The sequence below is a fragment of the Myotis lucifugus genome, unplaced genomic scaffold (genome assembly GCF_000147115.1).
Source record: "Myotis lucifugus unplaced genomic scaffold, Myoluc2.0 scaffold_101, whole genome shotgun sequence".
Classification (NCBI taxonomy): domain Eukaryota; kingdom Metazoa; phylum Chordata; class Mammalia; order Chiroptera; family Vespertilionidae; genus Myotis; species Myotis lucifugus.
Window position 1 is genome coordinate 375998 of NW_005871149.1, and position 16949 is coordinate 392946.

General features: G+C 52.8%; 1 protein-coding gene and 1 long non-coding RNA gene across 2 annotated transcripts in view; one reads left to right on the forward strand and one right to left on the reverse strand.

Annotated features, from left to right (window-relative positions):
- The first annotated feature begins 270 nt into the window (after positions 1 to 270).
- The window catches only part of TSPAN2 (tetraspanin 2), a 32772-nt gene continuing 16093 nt past the window's right edge, over positions 271 to 16949 (forward strand). The window contains exons 1-2 of the mRNA XM_006092470.3: positions 271 to 396; positions 11780 to 11882. Coding sequence (XP_006092532.1) covers positions 328 to 396; positions 11780 to 11882 — 172 coding nt within the window. The 5' untranslated portion in view covers positions 271 to 327. The remainder of the gene's footprint in view (positions 397 to 11779; positions 11883 to 16949) is intronic.
- Positions 4385 to 7996, reverse strand: LOC106697762. Its single transcript, XR_001348967.2, has 3 exons — positions 7732 to 7996; positions 7583 to 7648; positions 4385 to 4816 (listed from the first exon to the last, which is right to left on the reverse strand). It is a non-coding gene; the product is annotated as an uncharacterized LOC106697762 (long non-coding RNA).

A 16949-nucleotide genomic window follows, 5' to 3' on the forward strand; every position in this document is an offset into this window, starting at 1 on the left:
CCGGGAGGGTAGGAGGCGGTCCCTCGTTCCGGGGAGAGCGGGGAGGTGCCCTTACTGGCCGCACGGTGCCCCCACCCCTCGCCAGCCTCACAGCTGGGGTCCTCCCGGGCCCTCTCGCGCCCCCTGCCGGGCTCCCGCCCCGCCCCCTGCAGGTCCGCCCCCTGCAGTCCCGCCCCCTGCAGACCCGCCCCTCCGCCCAAGGCCCCGCCCCCGCCCCGCGGGCCCCGCCTCCAGCCCCTGTGGCCCCGCCTCCTCCCGCCGGCTCCCGCTGCTCCGGGCGCTCCATCGCCGGCCTGGGGACTTGGGATCCCGCCGCCCGGCCGCAGCATGGGGCGCTTCCGCGGGGGCCTGCGCTGCATCAAGTACCTGCTGCTCGGCTTCAACCTGCTCTTCTGGGTGAGGCCCTGAGCCGAGGGGCCGGGCAGGGGCGGGCCGGGCAGGGGCGCGGGGCCGGGGTCCCTGGAGGATGGATCGCTGCGGGCGTCCGAGCCGGGCTCCAGGGGAAAGCGGGTTGTTCCGCACGGCAAATATGAGAAAAAGGCAGGCGGCGAGGGAGGGGCGGGATGGAGAAGGACAGAACGGAAAGATAGGGATTGGACAACGAGAAATGGTGAGAAGGGGAGACACCGTCGGCTCTTCCCTTTGAGGAACCTCTCCGCCGGGGTGTCCCTCTCGCAGCTGAGGACTCCAGGTGCGGGGACCTCGCTCTCCTCACCTCCTGGGGGCTCCCTCCCGCCGTGCGCACGCCCCCCTGGTCGCGCTCCTTCCCCCTGGAGCCTGGGCCCGGCCGGGGCGTTAGGAGCGCGGGGGGGGGGGGGGGGCTTAAATGGGGAGCTACCCCATCTGAGTGTGTGGTCTCACCACCTGGCGTGATGGTTTTGGCAGGAAATTGGGGGTAGGAGAGAAAAGGGTTTGGGGAAGGGGGAGAGGGTGGTCCTTTCCCTGAGCATTAGGGAGGGGTCCGGCTGGATGAGAGGAGGTGGTGATGCTCTCTGTGCAGGGGAGCAGCGGAAGGGAGGGGCCGCAGCATCGCCCCCAACCCCCAACCCGCAGCCTCTGCTACATACTAATGCTCCCAGGGATGATCTCATTCAACTTTGCATTGAATGAGCTACATGCCCGGGATTCGTGGTCCACAGAGAGAAGGGCCATGACCCCTGTCGCCTATATTATTGGAGCAAGACTATGGCTAGGCCATCCCTAGATCCCTGGCCACCCTATCTCAGGCCCTAAGGGACTGTGGGACAAGGTCTGAACATTGTCTGCTCCGCACATTCCCTCTTGGGCTTCCTGGAGAGAAGGTCGGCCAGGATAACTGCTCGGATAGACCCAGACCGAAAACACAGATCGTGCTTTGGGTGAAGAAGTTCTTAGGGGCAGGAGGGAGCAGCAGGGCCTGGGTGCTTTGAAACAACGGGGATGGGAGAGGTGGGGGAGGTGGGGGAGGTTCTAACTGCTCTGGGGAGGTTGTCTTCCCGTGCCTGCAGCTAATCAATTATTGAATGATGGGCTCTGCTCGTGTCTGCCAACCCATTAGCCCAGAAGCCTGGGTGACTCCAGCTACTCCAGCTCTCGGAGGCCATGTAGCCATCCTCAGCACCCTTCACCAGGGAAGGTGTGAAGGAGGTAGCCCGAAGACAGCCCCTGAGCTTTAAAAGACACATGGCTTTTGTACACCTGGGCGTCTGCACCCAGCGTACTACAGGGGAGGGGTAGTATTTCTACAGGCCCTTTTGCTGTGCTTTTGAATAGTCTGGCTTAATTTCCAAAGCTGTTCATGATCAATGTCGTGCTTCAATAACATCCTTCGCTCTCACTGCTTACAAATCGGAAAGGAGCTGTATGTGAGCCTGAGAAAGAATGCTTCAGCTGAGTTCGGTGCCTGTTTAGTGCTCGACGTTGAGCCAGCCTTCCCAGGGATGAGAGGAAGCGTTCTTGATTTTTTTTTTAGTGTGTCGGGGCAGTACTATGCACGTGGCGTCATTATTACCTTTAATCCTCACAACAGTCCTCATGTGCTTACTGTTGTTGTCCCCAGTTTTACAGATGAGGAAACAGGTTCAAATAGGTTGGCTTGCCCGAGGTCACACAGCCAGTGAGTGGTGACTCAAACTCAGCCTACTTGCTGCTCAGCCCTGTGGTACATTACACTCCTAACCTGCGGTTCTCCCAGTGGTTCCTGCAGCAGCAGCATCTCCTGGGAACTTGTCGGAAATACACATTCTCAACCCAGTCCCGGCTGCTGAAGCAGAAACTCGCGGGGAGGGATCCGTGAGCTCTTTTAACAAGACCTCCAGATCATTCGGATTCGTGCTCAAGTTTGAGAGCCACTCTGTTAAATAATCCTTAAACAAGCCTTATAAAGATAATTTATACATGTATACATAGATATGTAACTTATCTGTAATAATAAAAGCGTAATATGCTAATTAGACCGGATGTCCTTCTGGACGTCCTTCCAGACAACCTTCCAGATGAAGCCGAGGCTGCGAGGGAAGCCCAGGTCCCAGGTGCTGGCAGCCAGGGAAAGGAAGGCCTACTCTTGCATGAATTTCGTGCATCAGGCCTCTAGTAAATATATATAATTTATAAATATGAAACACTGTTCTCTAAGCTGCTAATCTAGTTGAGGACGGGAGACCGATGCCTATAGGACAACAACGAACAAAACGGACAGGATAAAGTCAAGTGAGTAATGTCACACTTCTGACCAGGAAGGCCATAAGGAGGGGAAGTAGGAAGACAGCGATGTCTGAGGGCCTGGTGGGGTCAGATACCAGCTTTCATGCCTGTGATCTAATGAAGGAGATCAGCACAAGGTCCACAGCAATAGTGAGGAGTCAGCACAGTTCTCCCGAAGAAGGGGGATGTCTAAGCTGAACCAAAGGGCTGGAGGCATGGAGGTGGGCAAGGAGGAGGGGGTGACACCGCCTCCAGCTGAGGAACAGAGTGAGGGAGGGTTGACCACCATCTGGCGAAGGGATCAGGCTCGAGTGCCGAGACCCCAGGCAGGGTGCGCTTGAGCAGTGTGCCTTCTGACTTCCAGCCCTGTCTCCTCATCTGCTCCGTTAGGGGAACGGGGCTGCTGAGAGGACTGAAAGGGAATGGGGACCGTATCTGAGCTCACCTTCCTCAGAGCCTGGCACAAAGTAAGTGCTCAAAACTGTGATTACCGAGTGCCTGGCACACAGAAGCGGCAGTAGAAGTTGGCTCTCTTTCCCTCCCTCCTCCGTGTGGGGGAAGAGTGTGTGCTTGCCAAGTGACTTGCAGCTCGTCTTCGCTTTAGGATAACCACACATCTTCAGTCTGTACTCGTGGACTTTCCCCACTGGAACTGAGAGCACGCTGAGAGCGGAGATTTTTTTTTTTTCTGTTCTGTTCACGGCTGTATCTCCATGTCTAGAAAAGTCCCCCGCACACAGGAGGCACTTGGTAAATGTCTGCAGCATGCATAAATGAGTTGCAGGTTAGAGAGCTCGGTACAAGTGGACTTCCCAATTTGCATGGATAATGGATTCTCGACTTTATCCAGAGGACTGAGGCCCTGTCTTACTGCTTATTACCGATTGGTTTGTTCTATGCTTGCACAGATTGAGCCCAGGAGGGGAAAATGGGGCCTTCCTGTCTCCTAATTCCATGGGGGGGTAGGGGACTGAGGGTCCTGGAACAGCAGCTGCCACAGGCAGCCTCCCACATCTGTACTCGCACAACCAGAGGCAAAGGGGCGAACTGGAACAGGTACCTAATGATTTAGGAAAAGGGATAAACTATCTAGATCTCTCCCTCCACGGTCACTGAGGGAACCTGATTCCAGAGAAGCCCCACCCCAGTTTCTGAAGTTGTTTTTTCCTGGTTAGAGGGGTTTGTGGGAGGTTTGGGGAAGGGGCGGGGGGCGGGGGACAGCTTTCCTGGAAGGAGAGGCTTCAGCTGGGACTCAGGGTCATGTGTGCACACACCCTTGGATGCTGTGTGCCTGCCCTTCTGAGGCATAAGGTCCCCGGTGACAGCACTCCTTTCCTGCCAGGAGCTCACCGGGAGGCGGCACCGAGGCCCCGGCGGGGTCTGCTTTGCGGATCTGAAATTTAACCAATCATTTGCACCCTCCTCAGGCAGGTTGGTTGAAGTTTCCTTAGACAGCGCTCCTGATTTTATAAGCATTCAACTAGACCCGGCCAGGGCTGGCCCAGCACTCCTGGCCCAGGGCCACTGGCTGTAATCACCATTGGATTTAAAAATAAATAAATAAATAAAGCCTAGCCATGAACCCCACTAAATTAATTTCTGTTATCATGGTTGGTGTCTAACATTAAAGAAACCCTTCGCAATACCTGTCGGGTCTAAATTTGGACGCTGTAATCAAATTGCATAGCATAGTTCCATGCCCTTCCCTGAAATCGCCTTTATTTTTTCCCCCGTTGCATAGCAATGTAAGTAACACACCGCAGCCCAGCCAGCCACACACGGTGGTTTAGAGAGAAACCTGGGCATGTTTATTCCTTCGTTTGTTGTTGTACGCTTAGCGTCTTCCTATCATTGTGCTTTCGAGCTGCTCAGGGTTACCCACCAACAGGAAGCGGGACTGTTCATTGTTGAAAGGCAGATGCCATATAAGGCTTGGGTGAAGTCGCTTTCTTTCCTTCTTACCATGATTGATGCAGCTTTGGGGTTTCGCTGGGTGATGCCTGACAGGTGCTGTTAGGAGAGACGGTGTCACGTGGCCTCGGGAGTGGAAAATGTTTGAATAGACGGCAGCTTACAGGGGTTGCCTCCTCCTCTTCCCCAAACTTCTTTCAAACTATAACTTCAGAGCTCCGGCCTGTTGAGAAAGACTGCTTTAAAAAAAAAAATACCTGAAGAAAGTATTCTTTGGGGTCCACCTAAAAGCTAGGCCATCCCAGGAGGCAGATAGGAATTTCCTGGGCCTTGTTGCGGGATAGTCTTTATTTCTGGTTTTTGTCAAGGTGGGAAGAGAGTGGGCTGGTGGCTTTACATTTTGGATATTTAATCCTCACAGTGACCCTCAGCTGTCACCCCCAGTTTACATGTGACAAAACAGGGGGGCTTGCTCAGGGACTCGGAACCAGCCAGGACGGAGCTGGGCTTGTGTGTGTGGCCAGACTCAGTGGTGGTAACCACTCCAAGGCTGCAGACTAAGGGGAGAGAAGCTCGAAGCTGTGATGAGCACGTGCATCTAGACCTGCACTGTCCAACATGGTGACTACGATCCTACTCACACGAGGCTGGCAAATTCAATTAGTATTCAAAGAAATCTAATATTCAGCTCCTAAGCCGCACTAGCCACATTTCAATGCTCAGTAACCAAGATGGCTAGTGGCTGCAGTACTGGGCAGCACAGAGAGAGAACACATGCATCCGTATCACTGGAGAAAGTTCTATCGGATAGCTCTTGCCTACATATAGTTATTCTTTCTCTCATAACTTATTTTCCCTGTTTTTCTTTTATTTGGGTCTTGTAAACACTAAAACCAAAGAGAGAGAGAGAGGAAACCGTGCCTGGAGGGGGCACTGGCACAGCGAGGAGGTTTAGGACACTCAGGGATTTCCGTGTGTCATGGGAAGAGTGTGGAGCGAACCTCAGAATTAGTAGAGGAAGCAGCGGAGGGCCAGGCTGTTGGTGCCTTGGGAGTGGTGTTTCGTCTCTTGAGTCAGGTTCCGTTTCGGTTTGAATGTAACATTAGCAAGCCTGCCAGCATAATAACACTAAGCGCTGGGCGCTCGCCGCTCTACGTCTGTAATGTGAACTCGTTTAATCTCGTGGGGAGGCACTATTACTACCTTCACTTTGCAGTCGAGGAAGCTGAGGGTGAGAGAGGTTAAGTGACTTGCCCAAGATCACAGACTAGTACATGGCAGAGCCCGATTGGAACCATAGAGCAGGAGGCCGTGGAGCCCCTGTGGTCATCCCTCCAGCTGCTCAACACCACAGCTTGGTGCATGCGCGTGTTTTTGTTAAGATCCTGTGTAAGGGCGTCGCTATTCAGTGTGAACACTCAGAAGAGGTAAAATTTCTAGAAGAGCAGTTGGCAAATGTTCCAAAGAGTGTGCCAAGCCCTCCCCTCCCCATCATAGTGGTGATTGGGAAGGAGTCAGCTGATAAGCTGGAGAGTCAGGCAGGGCTGGCCAAGTCCCGCTGTGGGCAGGGGCAGGGGCTTTGGAAGCTGCTGCCACTCACCCAGGAAGCCCCTTGCTCTCCCTGTGCACCCTCCAATCTGTCCAGTCCCCTGTAAATGCCCGGCCCTCCCTGCCTTCATGCCCGCAGTGGTTTCTGGTAAAATTGCTGTTAAGAACAATCTCTTTGGAACACCAAACTAGCCTTTCATGATTTCTACTGGATTCCATCCAAGCTAACATTTTAATAAATAAAGTGCTGTGGCTTGTCCGAGTCTAACCTGAGTTCTGCTGAAACATTTGATTCTCCCATTGCCTCTCTGTAACAACTAAAATTGGGTGATGATCTTTGTCATTGACTGATATTTAAGAATCCTGTTTATCTGCTCAAAGAGTAGTTCTTGCAGACTTTTTCTTTAATCCTTACCCAAGGATATGTTTTACTGCTGAGAGAGAGAGAGAGAGAGAGAGAGAGAGAGAGAGAGAGAAACATCTGTGTCAAAGAGAAACATCAATCAGCTGCCTCCCTTACGCTCCCCAACTGGGGATCGAACCCACAACCTAGGTATGTGCCCTTACTGGGAATCAAACCAGCAACCTCTTGGTGTACAATATGACACTCCAAACAACTGAGCCACCTGGCCAGGGCTCTCGAGCTATCTTGAAAGATATTAGGCTATTAAGTAAATATTGTTTAATGTCCTGTCTTTGTTGACATAAAGCTCCATAGAGATGAGATGTCGCAGTAGTCAGTGTAGCCCTCAGGTAACTGTTTACTCAGTGGCTGAGCCTGGGACAAGAGCCAGCTGGATGCTGCAAGGAAGAAGTCCAGAGAACACAGAAAACCATTGTTGTCCTCCGGGAGCTCATCTCCTGGGTGAGGGAAGGCAGATGTCACGTGTAAGCCACTTGGGTGACCTGGCGGGTTAGGTTTTAGTTCCCTGTGTATTTGATGTTCACTTGATAAAGCCATCTGCTCCCTGGAACCACTAGCCCATGGTCTGTGACATTTATTTTGCTGTTTAAAGGAAACTATGCAGCTATCATCTTTCTCCCAATTCTTACTGGCCCCTCCTTCCCCTCCTCCTCTCCCTATATTTCTCTAGAGAAAGCGCATTACTAGTATGTGTAACCATGGAATAAATACAACACACTTTCCACTATTTATATTTATCAGCCTCATCATTCACAGCAAGCTTTTCATCAGGTTAGTTTCCTCCCCTGAGCGTGGTATCCCCCCAGCACCTCTCTACTGTCTCCTGGCAATGCCACTTGATCCACGCAGGTTACTTCATAACAACCGAAACAGAAGAAGGTATGTTTAGCACAAATACATAACCCGAAGTTCTCTCCAAGATGCATAAAACTCTCGGTGTGGTCGTGGTTTGGAGTGCGGAACCCTTCCATCAGTGCACAGAATTAAGCACGGATTGATTTAAAAACAGAGCCTTACCTGAAGGAGGTCTTTCAGGAATTCCTTAGCATGCGCTGTTCCTAGGAAATTATGAGGAGGAAAGTCCTAGGGGAAATCAGAACCACGGGTATCTTACGATTAGCCATCTCCTCACCCCTGCCAGGGTCCGGCCCCCAGTTCCACCTCACCTGGTCCTGACGTTGAGACAAGGGCAGCCAGGGTCCTCGGGGTGCTTGTGCACGGATGTCCTGTGGCATTGGGCTCCTGTGTTTCTTGACAAAACCCTCAATTCTGAGAACGTGCCGTCTGAATCCTTGCCTTGGCTTTCACTGGGATGAAAGCGTTGGGAGCTGGCTTTCCTCTTGGAGGAAATTAGCATCGTCTTCCAGACCACATGCGCCTCTGCCGTCCGCCTGCTGAAGGGCGAGACCACTGCCCTGTGTGTCAGGCTGGTGTGCAGTCATGTCAGGAAGCGTGAGTGCTCGTCACGTGACTCCATCCGGGGTGAGAATTGCCAAGAGCACATATCAGGTTAAAAGCCTTTAATGGCAGCTGTGGGGTTGAAGTGTCATTTCCAACTCTGTGTGACTTCATCCCAAAGAAGAGAAATGCAAATGAGTTGGGTCCTGTATATACATGGCGTTCACCCTGCAGAAGCCAGAATCCAGTATGGCCTTTGTCCATTCTTACATCTGAGTGGAGTGTGCGTGTTGCTATAATGGTGTTAAATGCTCATATGCTCCTGCCTGTAAAAGGCATGTATAAAGTTACTCTTTGTGTCCATGTATGATGCGAAGCACACATCCCCGCAGGTTTAGGAAACATAGAACTGACACACGTGCTCTAGTTTTGTCTTGTTTTTCTGTGGGGAAGTGTTTGCTGTGTATATTCCAGTGTGTTCACACTGCCTTCCGAGGTGTCTGCACAGTGTTGGTGCAAATGAATTTGAAAACAGTACTTGGCCAGGTATTCCCTGGAAGGGCTGTGAGGGAGGTCCTGTCAGCCTGCCAGAGCTTTCCCTTCGGCTCCTCACTGTGTCTGGCATCAGGCGACCCTCCTAATGGTTCCCACAAAGGGAGTGGCTCCCATCTCCCCTCCAGGCTCAGCCATGGGCTCTCCAAGCTGGTAGCAAGCTAAGTAGAAGCCATGAGCCACGGTGGCCCCAACTCGCCTCTGAAGTCCCAGGCTCTAACCTCCCTCAGACTCCTCCCTCCCCAACACAGTGTTCCAGGTAAGGAAGCGAAGTCCTTACTCACACTGTCCACTCCTCCCTCCAGCCCTTCCCTGCTCAGGGACTTCTAAGTCACTCTTCCAGATGTAAATCAAAATGGAATGGCTTGTGCGGAGCACTGGTTGTCCCTGGACAGTGAGAGCTCACTGCCTGGTGTACTGCATTGGTTAGTTTTGCGGTTACCTTCCCTGTTAGGGTGAGTCCTGTCCTTTTCATTGCTTCCCTAATGCCTAGCACCGTCCCTGGCCAGGACCATAGCTGATCCCCTAAAAGACGAGGAGGAAGTGAGAGGCGATGTGGCTGGGGACAAGAGAAGGAAAGGGACTAGAGGAGGTCGCCCCGTGTTCCTTATTTGTTCTGACATTGGCTGGGGTGCAGTGTTGTGGCGGAGACTGAAAGGAAAGGAAGTATGGGTGGGGGCTGGGGCTTTGTTCTAGGAAGGTTAAAACATAGGATTCCAGGGGGCTGCAGGCTTCTGGCACATCACTCAATGAACCTCTTCCAGGATGGGGGACCCACAGAGCGATGGGACTCCATGACAGTGGACTCGCTCACTGTGTTCCTGGCTGGGCTAGACTTGGTGTGATTTTTTTTCAAGCAATTTCTAGTAGAGCTACCCAAGCCCAGCGAACACAGTCATTCAAGAGCCTTACAGGAACGGGGAGTTTAAAAGGACCCTTTTGGCGACATGGTCTCTGTCGATGCCACTTTCCAGAGCAGTGATCGCTGTCCTGAGCAGCCTCGGGCCTGGCCGGTCGTCCCCAGTGTCCCTGCCGGCGAGCAGCGGCGGGCGGGAGGATTCCCTCCACACAGTGATGACATTCAGCTAAGCCACAGTTTCCTTGACTCAGGAGGAAACCCGTGTGGTTTGGGGTTTGGGGGGGCGTGGATGAGCAAAGTGCAGATATTTTCTCATTGTCCCGTGGCTTTAAATTGCAACCTCTCTTTTCATTTTCCATTATGCATCAAACACATCTGTGCCAGTCGTGGACAAATGTATTCCATCTGGGGGGATGATCCAGACAGCCATAAATTAGAGTCTGTGTATGGAGTTGCCAAAAATGTGGCCGCGGGGTAGGGTGTCCCTGGGACCAGTCCCCTCCCCCACAGTCTGCTGGGTGGCTGCAGGCCTTGGCCTGACGCCTCTGTCAATAGATTTCACTTTGTGTTTGGAAACTCTTTCCATCAAGTCGCCACGGAGGCGAGGCGGGCAGGGGTGCCTCCAAGGCTCTGCTGGGCACATCCACCCCTCGGCCTCGGGTGCTCCTAGGACGAGGCTTTCCCAAGGCATCACTCTCTCTCCCGCACCTGAAACAGCAATGACCTTGAAGCTGGTTTCCTCCCAAACTAAAGCGCGACCTAAGAGAAACTCTCCCCCTTTGTCTTGATTGAGCAAACTACCACATTATACGTTTAAAAACCACAACATTTTAAAACTTAGAAGCGGACTAGGTGCTTACTGCAGAAGACTTAGAAAATAGAGCGAAAAGAAAAAGTCACCTGCAGTCCAACCCTTCAAAGATAGAGATTATTACTGTTTTAGCTTGATTTCTTCCAATATTTTTCCATGCGATGTTACCCTTTTTTTAAATAAAAATAAAATCCTTTCAAGCTGGTGGAGCCCAGTGCCTGGGTCTGCCCTCACATTATCCAATTAGTGCTTAACTCAGCGCTGGAAACTCTTAGAGACTCCAGCTGGTCGAGCCGCCCTCTAACTCCTCCTCGCTGAAGTCACGCCACGCTTCTGAGGACCCGGCCACCGAGGGAGCTGGCCCAGAGGGGACAGAGCGCGAAGGAAAGATCCTCAGATTAAGCCCAGCCAGCTGGCCCCAAGGTGGTGCCGGTCTTACAAATAGCCCCCCGGATAGAAGGATCCTGTGGACAAAAGGCCCTGCCGGCCCCTGACTTTGATATTATTTTTCCTTATTAAACCTCGACCTCGCTGACCACGTCCTTGTGTCTCCCTGTGGGGGAGGGACAGCCTCTAACAGCCTCTACCCTGTTCCCAGGTGAGAGGCCAGGGCAGCCCAACGCTAACTGGAGGGGTTGGCAGAACCAGGGCTACTTTTACATCTCAGCACCCTTGCCCCGGGTGCCTTGAGTCCCGAAGGTGCCCAGCGAACGTCTGTGGGTAGATTGATCCGATGACATTCCAGATGGGTGTGTGTGGACAAGGGGGCGCGGGGCTGGAGCCTGCCGGGGCATTGGGGACCGTCCCAGCTTCGGTGGGGAGCCCCACGAGGCCCTCAGAGTGGCCACAGGGAGCAGGCGATGACCCTGCCAGCTGCCAGCCTGCCCGCCGCTGCCCGCGCCAGCCACTCAGCCTCTCCATGAGCCGCACCGCACGGCACACAGACCAGGCTTTTTCAGAAAATTATTTTTTCCTTTCTCACTTTCCATGGAAACTCAAAATAGCAACCAAAAAAAAAAAAAAACGGTCAAGCCCCTCCCAGCCTGCAGGGCCGTGACCGTGACCGAGGAGGCCCCAGGGGAGGGGAGGGGGGTTCAGATGCCTCTGAATCAGCTCTCTCACTGGGCACTGCGCGCCCATGGGGAGTGGGCAGGTCGGAGGTGGTGTGTTTGCTTCCAAATTAGAGAAGCGTGTTTCCCCCGGGTCTTGGAGTTCATCCTGCTCTTGGTGACCCAGGTCTGAAACACTGCCCCCTCTCTGTGTGGCTTGGTCAGGAGGTCCAGAGTGCCCTTAAGGGACAGGGGGGCAGGCACCGGTGCCTTCCAGGGGGCCGGTACTGGAAAGTTCTTGCTGAGCCACCTCCAGGCTGCCCAGGGCTGGGTATGCCCATGACCCTAGGGCAGCCTGCAGAATGGGGGAAACTCCAGTTCCAGCGCCACATCAGGGACCCGGGGGCTCTAAGCACTTCATGTCACCTCCTCTGTGAAACGGGAAGGATGTGGCCTTCCAGCCCCCAGCACCCTGGCCACCGCTCGCTCCTGGGTGCACGCGCGTCCCTCACCTTCTTTATAAAGCTCTCCTGCTTGCTTTTCAGCTGGCGGGGTCGGCCGTCATCGCCTTTGGACTATGGTTTCGGTTCGGAGGCAGCATGAAGGATTTCTCGTCAGGGGACAAGTCCCCAGAGTACTTCTACGTGGGTGAGTGACGTGCTTCCCTAAGCTTTAGCCAGGGCTGCCCCAGAGGCCTGGGGAGACCGTCCTGGACTCCTGGCGAGGGGAAGGGACAGAGGGAAAGAGAAAGGAGAAGCCACGCCCTGAAGACTGCACCTGGGCCTGCGGTGGGCAGTGCGGTCACATGGTTCACCCCTCTGCTCTCCAAAATCCAGGAAGACCAGTGGGAGGACTGGCCCAGGGTCCTTCTCTCAGCCACTTCAGGAAAAGCAGCCCAGAATGTAACTACAATTCATTTCCAAAGAATTTGGACCTCCCTTCTGCCCCAGTGAAGTGGGTATCCACGCTCCATTACTCACTCGGCCATCTGGAGGGATGGGCCCTGCAGGGTCAGGGTTCTACTTCGTGGTCTTGTATTCTAAATTGTCTATGACAAAAACAGAACTCAAAATGAAGAGACAGCTTTGGGCAGGGTTTGGAGGTGCTAATGTCAGTCCTTCTGTGACTAGGGACTGCAGAGAACGGGGTGGGGGTAGGCAGGAGAGAGGATAGGAGAGGGAGGGTGGGGAGAGAGGGCAGGGCTGTCCTGGGAAGGAGGCCTCAGTGGGAGAGGAGCAACCGCTCAGCTCCCTGCAGCTGTAGGAACAGGGTGAGGGGCATGGGGTAGGGTGTAGTTTCCCATTCACAGACAACGTGCTAAGCGGGCTGAGCTGAGCCTCCCCCTGGGTTTAGAGCTCCCTCTCTCTCTCTCTCTCTCTCTCTCTCTCTCTCTCTCTCTCTCTTTTCTCTCTCTCTCTCTCTCTCTCTCTCCTTCCTGGACTCTAGGTTTCACACACCTGAGACCATTGTCGGTGCAGGTGATGGCCCTATGCCGCCGCCCCTTTAAGCTCCACGCCAGCGCAGAGTGCACTTCGGTGGCATGTGGTGCCTCTGTGCTTGGGTGAGGCCGGTTTGTGTGCCCCAAACCCCAAGAAGAGCAGGGCTGCTTCCAGGGAGGGACCACGTCCAGGCCCCTCGCAGAGCCAGGGACGTCCTCACGAAGGGCCGCTCCCAACTGTGTTCCCCCCTCTTCCATTGCCCTTCCCACCCCACCCCTCCTCTGAGGAGAGCAACCAGGCTCATGAGGGCACTCTTAAGGGAAAGTAACAGCAAACCTACTAAAAGATGGACAGCGATAAGGAATCCCACGCCTCATCAAGTCTTAGATGCAGCCTTTTTGTAAACACCCAATTATTTTCAGTTCCACTAAGAAAAGAAGAAACGCTGCCATTGTGACTAACAGGCCATGAAACATGCATCCTAATTTCAGAAAGGTTAAAATGTAAAATGGATGGAATGTGGGGAAAGAAACATGGGGGTGGGGACATTCCAGATTTAGCTCAGGGTTCGACACAGTCATCAAGGACACAGGTATTTCTCATCTCTCTACTCGCCACCCTCGGGCCCTCACAGGTCCCCTCGGATTGTAAGACAGCTGCTGTGGCTCCAAGCATCGGATCCTCATACAGCAGCATCCAAAGGAGAGGAAAGGAAGTTTCACCTCATGCGGCCCTTCTCAGGAATGAATCAAACCTTTGTCAGGAGTCCCCAGAAGGCTTCTCCCTGCAGCTTGGGCCAGAACGGCACGGTGTGTTCATGCCTAAACCGTCACGGCCAAGAAGAGAATGAATGACGAATGGGAGTCCCCCTGGGCCTGGAAAGGGGCCCGGGCTCCCCAGAGGGCCTCTGACACTTACACTAAATCCGATTCTGTTACAAGGAAGAAGCGGAGGAATCTGCCATCTGGCTTAACACGGAAACGCTCCTCTTTTCCACCCACACGGTTTCCAGGTGGTACCCACGCTTCCATCCGAAAGCTAGCCTGCACCTTTAGCATATTCTCTCTTCCCGGAGGAAGTCCTGGCTCTGAAGCCCTCAGAAGGGTTCCCCTCGCCCGGAGCAGACCCCAACCCCCAGATGAAGCTCCGCCTGCACCACCTCCAGGGACACACGGGCAGGCAGGGGAGGGGAGAAGAGATGCAGTCCCCTCATTTTCTGATATTCCAGGACCCATTTATTTCATAACTTGTCCTGCGATTTCTAACTCCATTTTAGCATAAACATAACTCAGTGCCCGCTGGATTGACCACAGCGAGGTGCAATCCACTTTTCAGGGGATTCCTGCCTCTCCAGACGTATGTGACATATACAATGACCAGACAAGACTCTCTAGCGGGTGTGAAGTGCAGTGGGTGATACAGAGGCTACCACTGAATTAAGCCTGAGAGAGAACGCTGCACTGGCGGGATGAGCCTCGGGGTAGAGGGGCGCTTGACCGGGGCCCTGGAGGACGGATAGGCTCCAGGGAGCCTGAGTTCGGGAGAGCCCGATTCAGGACGCTGAGTCAGCATCGCAAATAAACGGCAGGCAGCCGCCATCCTTTCCCTCCTGGTTGGCGGTTCTGGCTGATGGTTCAGGATACACTTATAGGGGAGTCTTCTTAACCTAGCTCCTCCCAACCATTCACAATAGTTGCTTAGGGGGACATCATTTTCCCTCCCTGCTCTGAATTCAGTTACTTGATGTTCTAACATGAGGTCAGTCCCAATAAGACAGTGGGAGTCCTTTGCTCCTAAAATCCAGGCATGTTGGCATTCAGGGTATTAGCATTCAGCCTGTCTGCTCTTCACGTGCTATTGGGTTTGCACCGCAGCCCTGTTTATCTCAGAGTCCTCAGGTGTGACTGCCAGGACTTTCCAGCCAAAGCCCTCAGGTAGATGGGGAGGAGTCCCCTCAGTCAGAACCCACACCTGGGTAGCATCTACCAGTTCAGTTGCAGTCATACATTCTCCTTCGGGTTGTTTGAATAACTAACCACCTAACACCAGTCACCACACCACCATATTGGAGGTTGAAAGACGTCATCACTGTTATGTGATTTCTGAGCTTGACCTGGAAATTTCAGCCACAGTAAAGAAAACTCTATTTTTGTTATTATTTTTTGTTAATCCTCACCCAATGAAAAAATATCCATTGATTTTTAGAGTGGGAGAGAGGGGGGAGAGAGAGAAAAAAAAACCCACATCAATGTGGAGAGAGACACATCAATTGGTTGCCTTCCACACCTGCCCAGGCCAGAGCTGGGGATCGAGCCCACAACCCAGGTACATGCCCTTGACTGGGAATAGAACCCTCGACCCCTCAGTGTGAGGGCCGATGCTCTAACCACTGAGTCACTGGCTAGGGCAAGAAAAGCCTTTTTAAAAGGCCACAAAGACCTAGGTGATGTGAAAAATGTAAAAGAATTCATCTCCCTTTCAACGATGATAAAATCTGGCTGTTAAAATGTCTCCGTGGTTAGTTTAAATTTGGGATTTCATAAGGTATTTGGTTTTAGGCATACGTGGTTATGCATTCAAGCAGGGGTGCCTCTATTCTTTCTGTTTTCTGTAGGCTCCTCTGTTTGGAAAAAATGGAATCTATCCATGGGGACATCAACCAGCATCTAGAATCCTGGGCTCTGTGGTCACACAAAAGTGTGAGGACACTGGACTTGCCCCATGTAACTTGCATCTATTTGAAAAGACTCTCAGATGTGACAATTTAACTATAATAGGAACTACTGTGTGACTGAATGCCAGCGAAGTGGTGTTTGCAGAGGGTGCACCAGGTCACTCCAGGCTGGCGAGGCAGGAAGGAACAGAGTTATGTTTAAAAAACCAGACTGTCATCACGGGAGAGGATGAAGAATGAGGACTGCAGAGGCATTGGGGCAAGAGGACAAGGCATGTCTGCAGGAAGTGATTAGCCAGCCCTGCTGGGCAGGGGAGTCTCAGTGGAGTGTAGAGGGCTGGGGCATGGTGGGAGGTAAGATTACAGATGTTGGGGAGGGACGGAGGGCAAGTATAGAGGGCTGTGAGTGTTCGGGTTAGTTAATCTGGTAGGGAGTAGAAGACTAATTTAGGGCTCGGGGGAGGTCTGATCAAACTGCAATTTTAAAGAGATTCTTTGGGCAGCAATGGAATGAGGAGAGTCACAGGACTGAAAAGAACAAGCTAGATTGAATAGAGAGGGTATAGGGGGGCATAAATGGTGATGGAAGGAGACTTGACTTGAGGTGGTGAACACACAATACAATATACAGATGATGTGTTATAGAATTGTATACTTGAAATCTATAAAGTTTATGAACCAGTGTCACCCCAATAAACTCAATAAAGAACATGCTAGATTATTGATACAGTCAGACATAAGGGCATAACCCATGATGGTTGCAGTAGGAATTGTGAAGAAAGGAACAGAAAACAATAAACATTATCAAACATTACTAAGCATTATTAAACAACTAGAGGCCCAATGCACGACATTTGTGCACTGCGGGGGGGGGGGGCGGGGGAGGGTTCCTCAGCCCAGCCTAAGCCCTCTCACAGTCGGGGACCCCTTGGAGGATGTCCGCCTGCTGGCTTAGGCCCACTCCCTACGGCAGTATGACATCCCCTGAGGGGTCCTTAGCGTTGCTGCGGAGGTGGGAGAGGCTACCGCCACTGCTGCTACGCTCACCAGTCATGAGCCTGGCTTCTGGCTGAGTGGCGCTCCCCCTGAGGGAGCGCACTGACCACCAGGGGGCAGCTCCTGCATTGAGTGTCTGCCCCCTGGTGTCAGTGCGCATCATAGTGACCAGTCATTCGGTTGATTTACATATTAGCCTTTTATTACATAGGCTATTATCAAACATCATTAAATTCAGGGACAGAAGGAATCAAAAGAACAAATGATACCAGTAATGGAAACAAGGCCAGGAGTAATAGTCATGATTTTTAGATGGGAACCTGGATTACAGAACTAAGGGGTCCTGCTTAGTCAGAGAGGGTGGGTGTGTGAAGCGGGGGAGGGGAGAATCTACCTCAGTCCAGGGAGCAGCCTCGGTCTCTCTGCTCCAGAAACAAAGAGCTAGTAGCTCCCAGGTGTAGATGTGGGGCCAACACAAGAAAACCTTTCTCATGAAGCTGAGCAGACTTCCACAGATGAAAGTGAACTCACCTCCACAGCGGTATGTAATACACCACTCCCGTGGCTAAATCGGAATGGGGCGTGTATCCATTCAGGAGAGCCCTG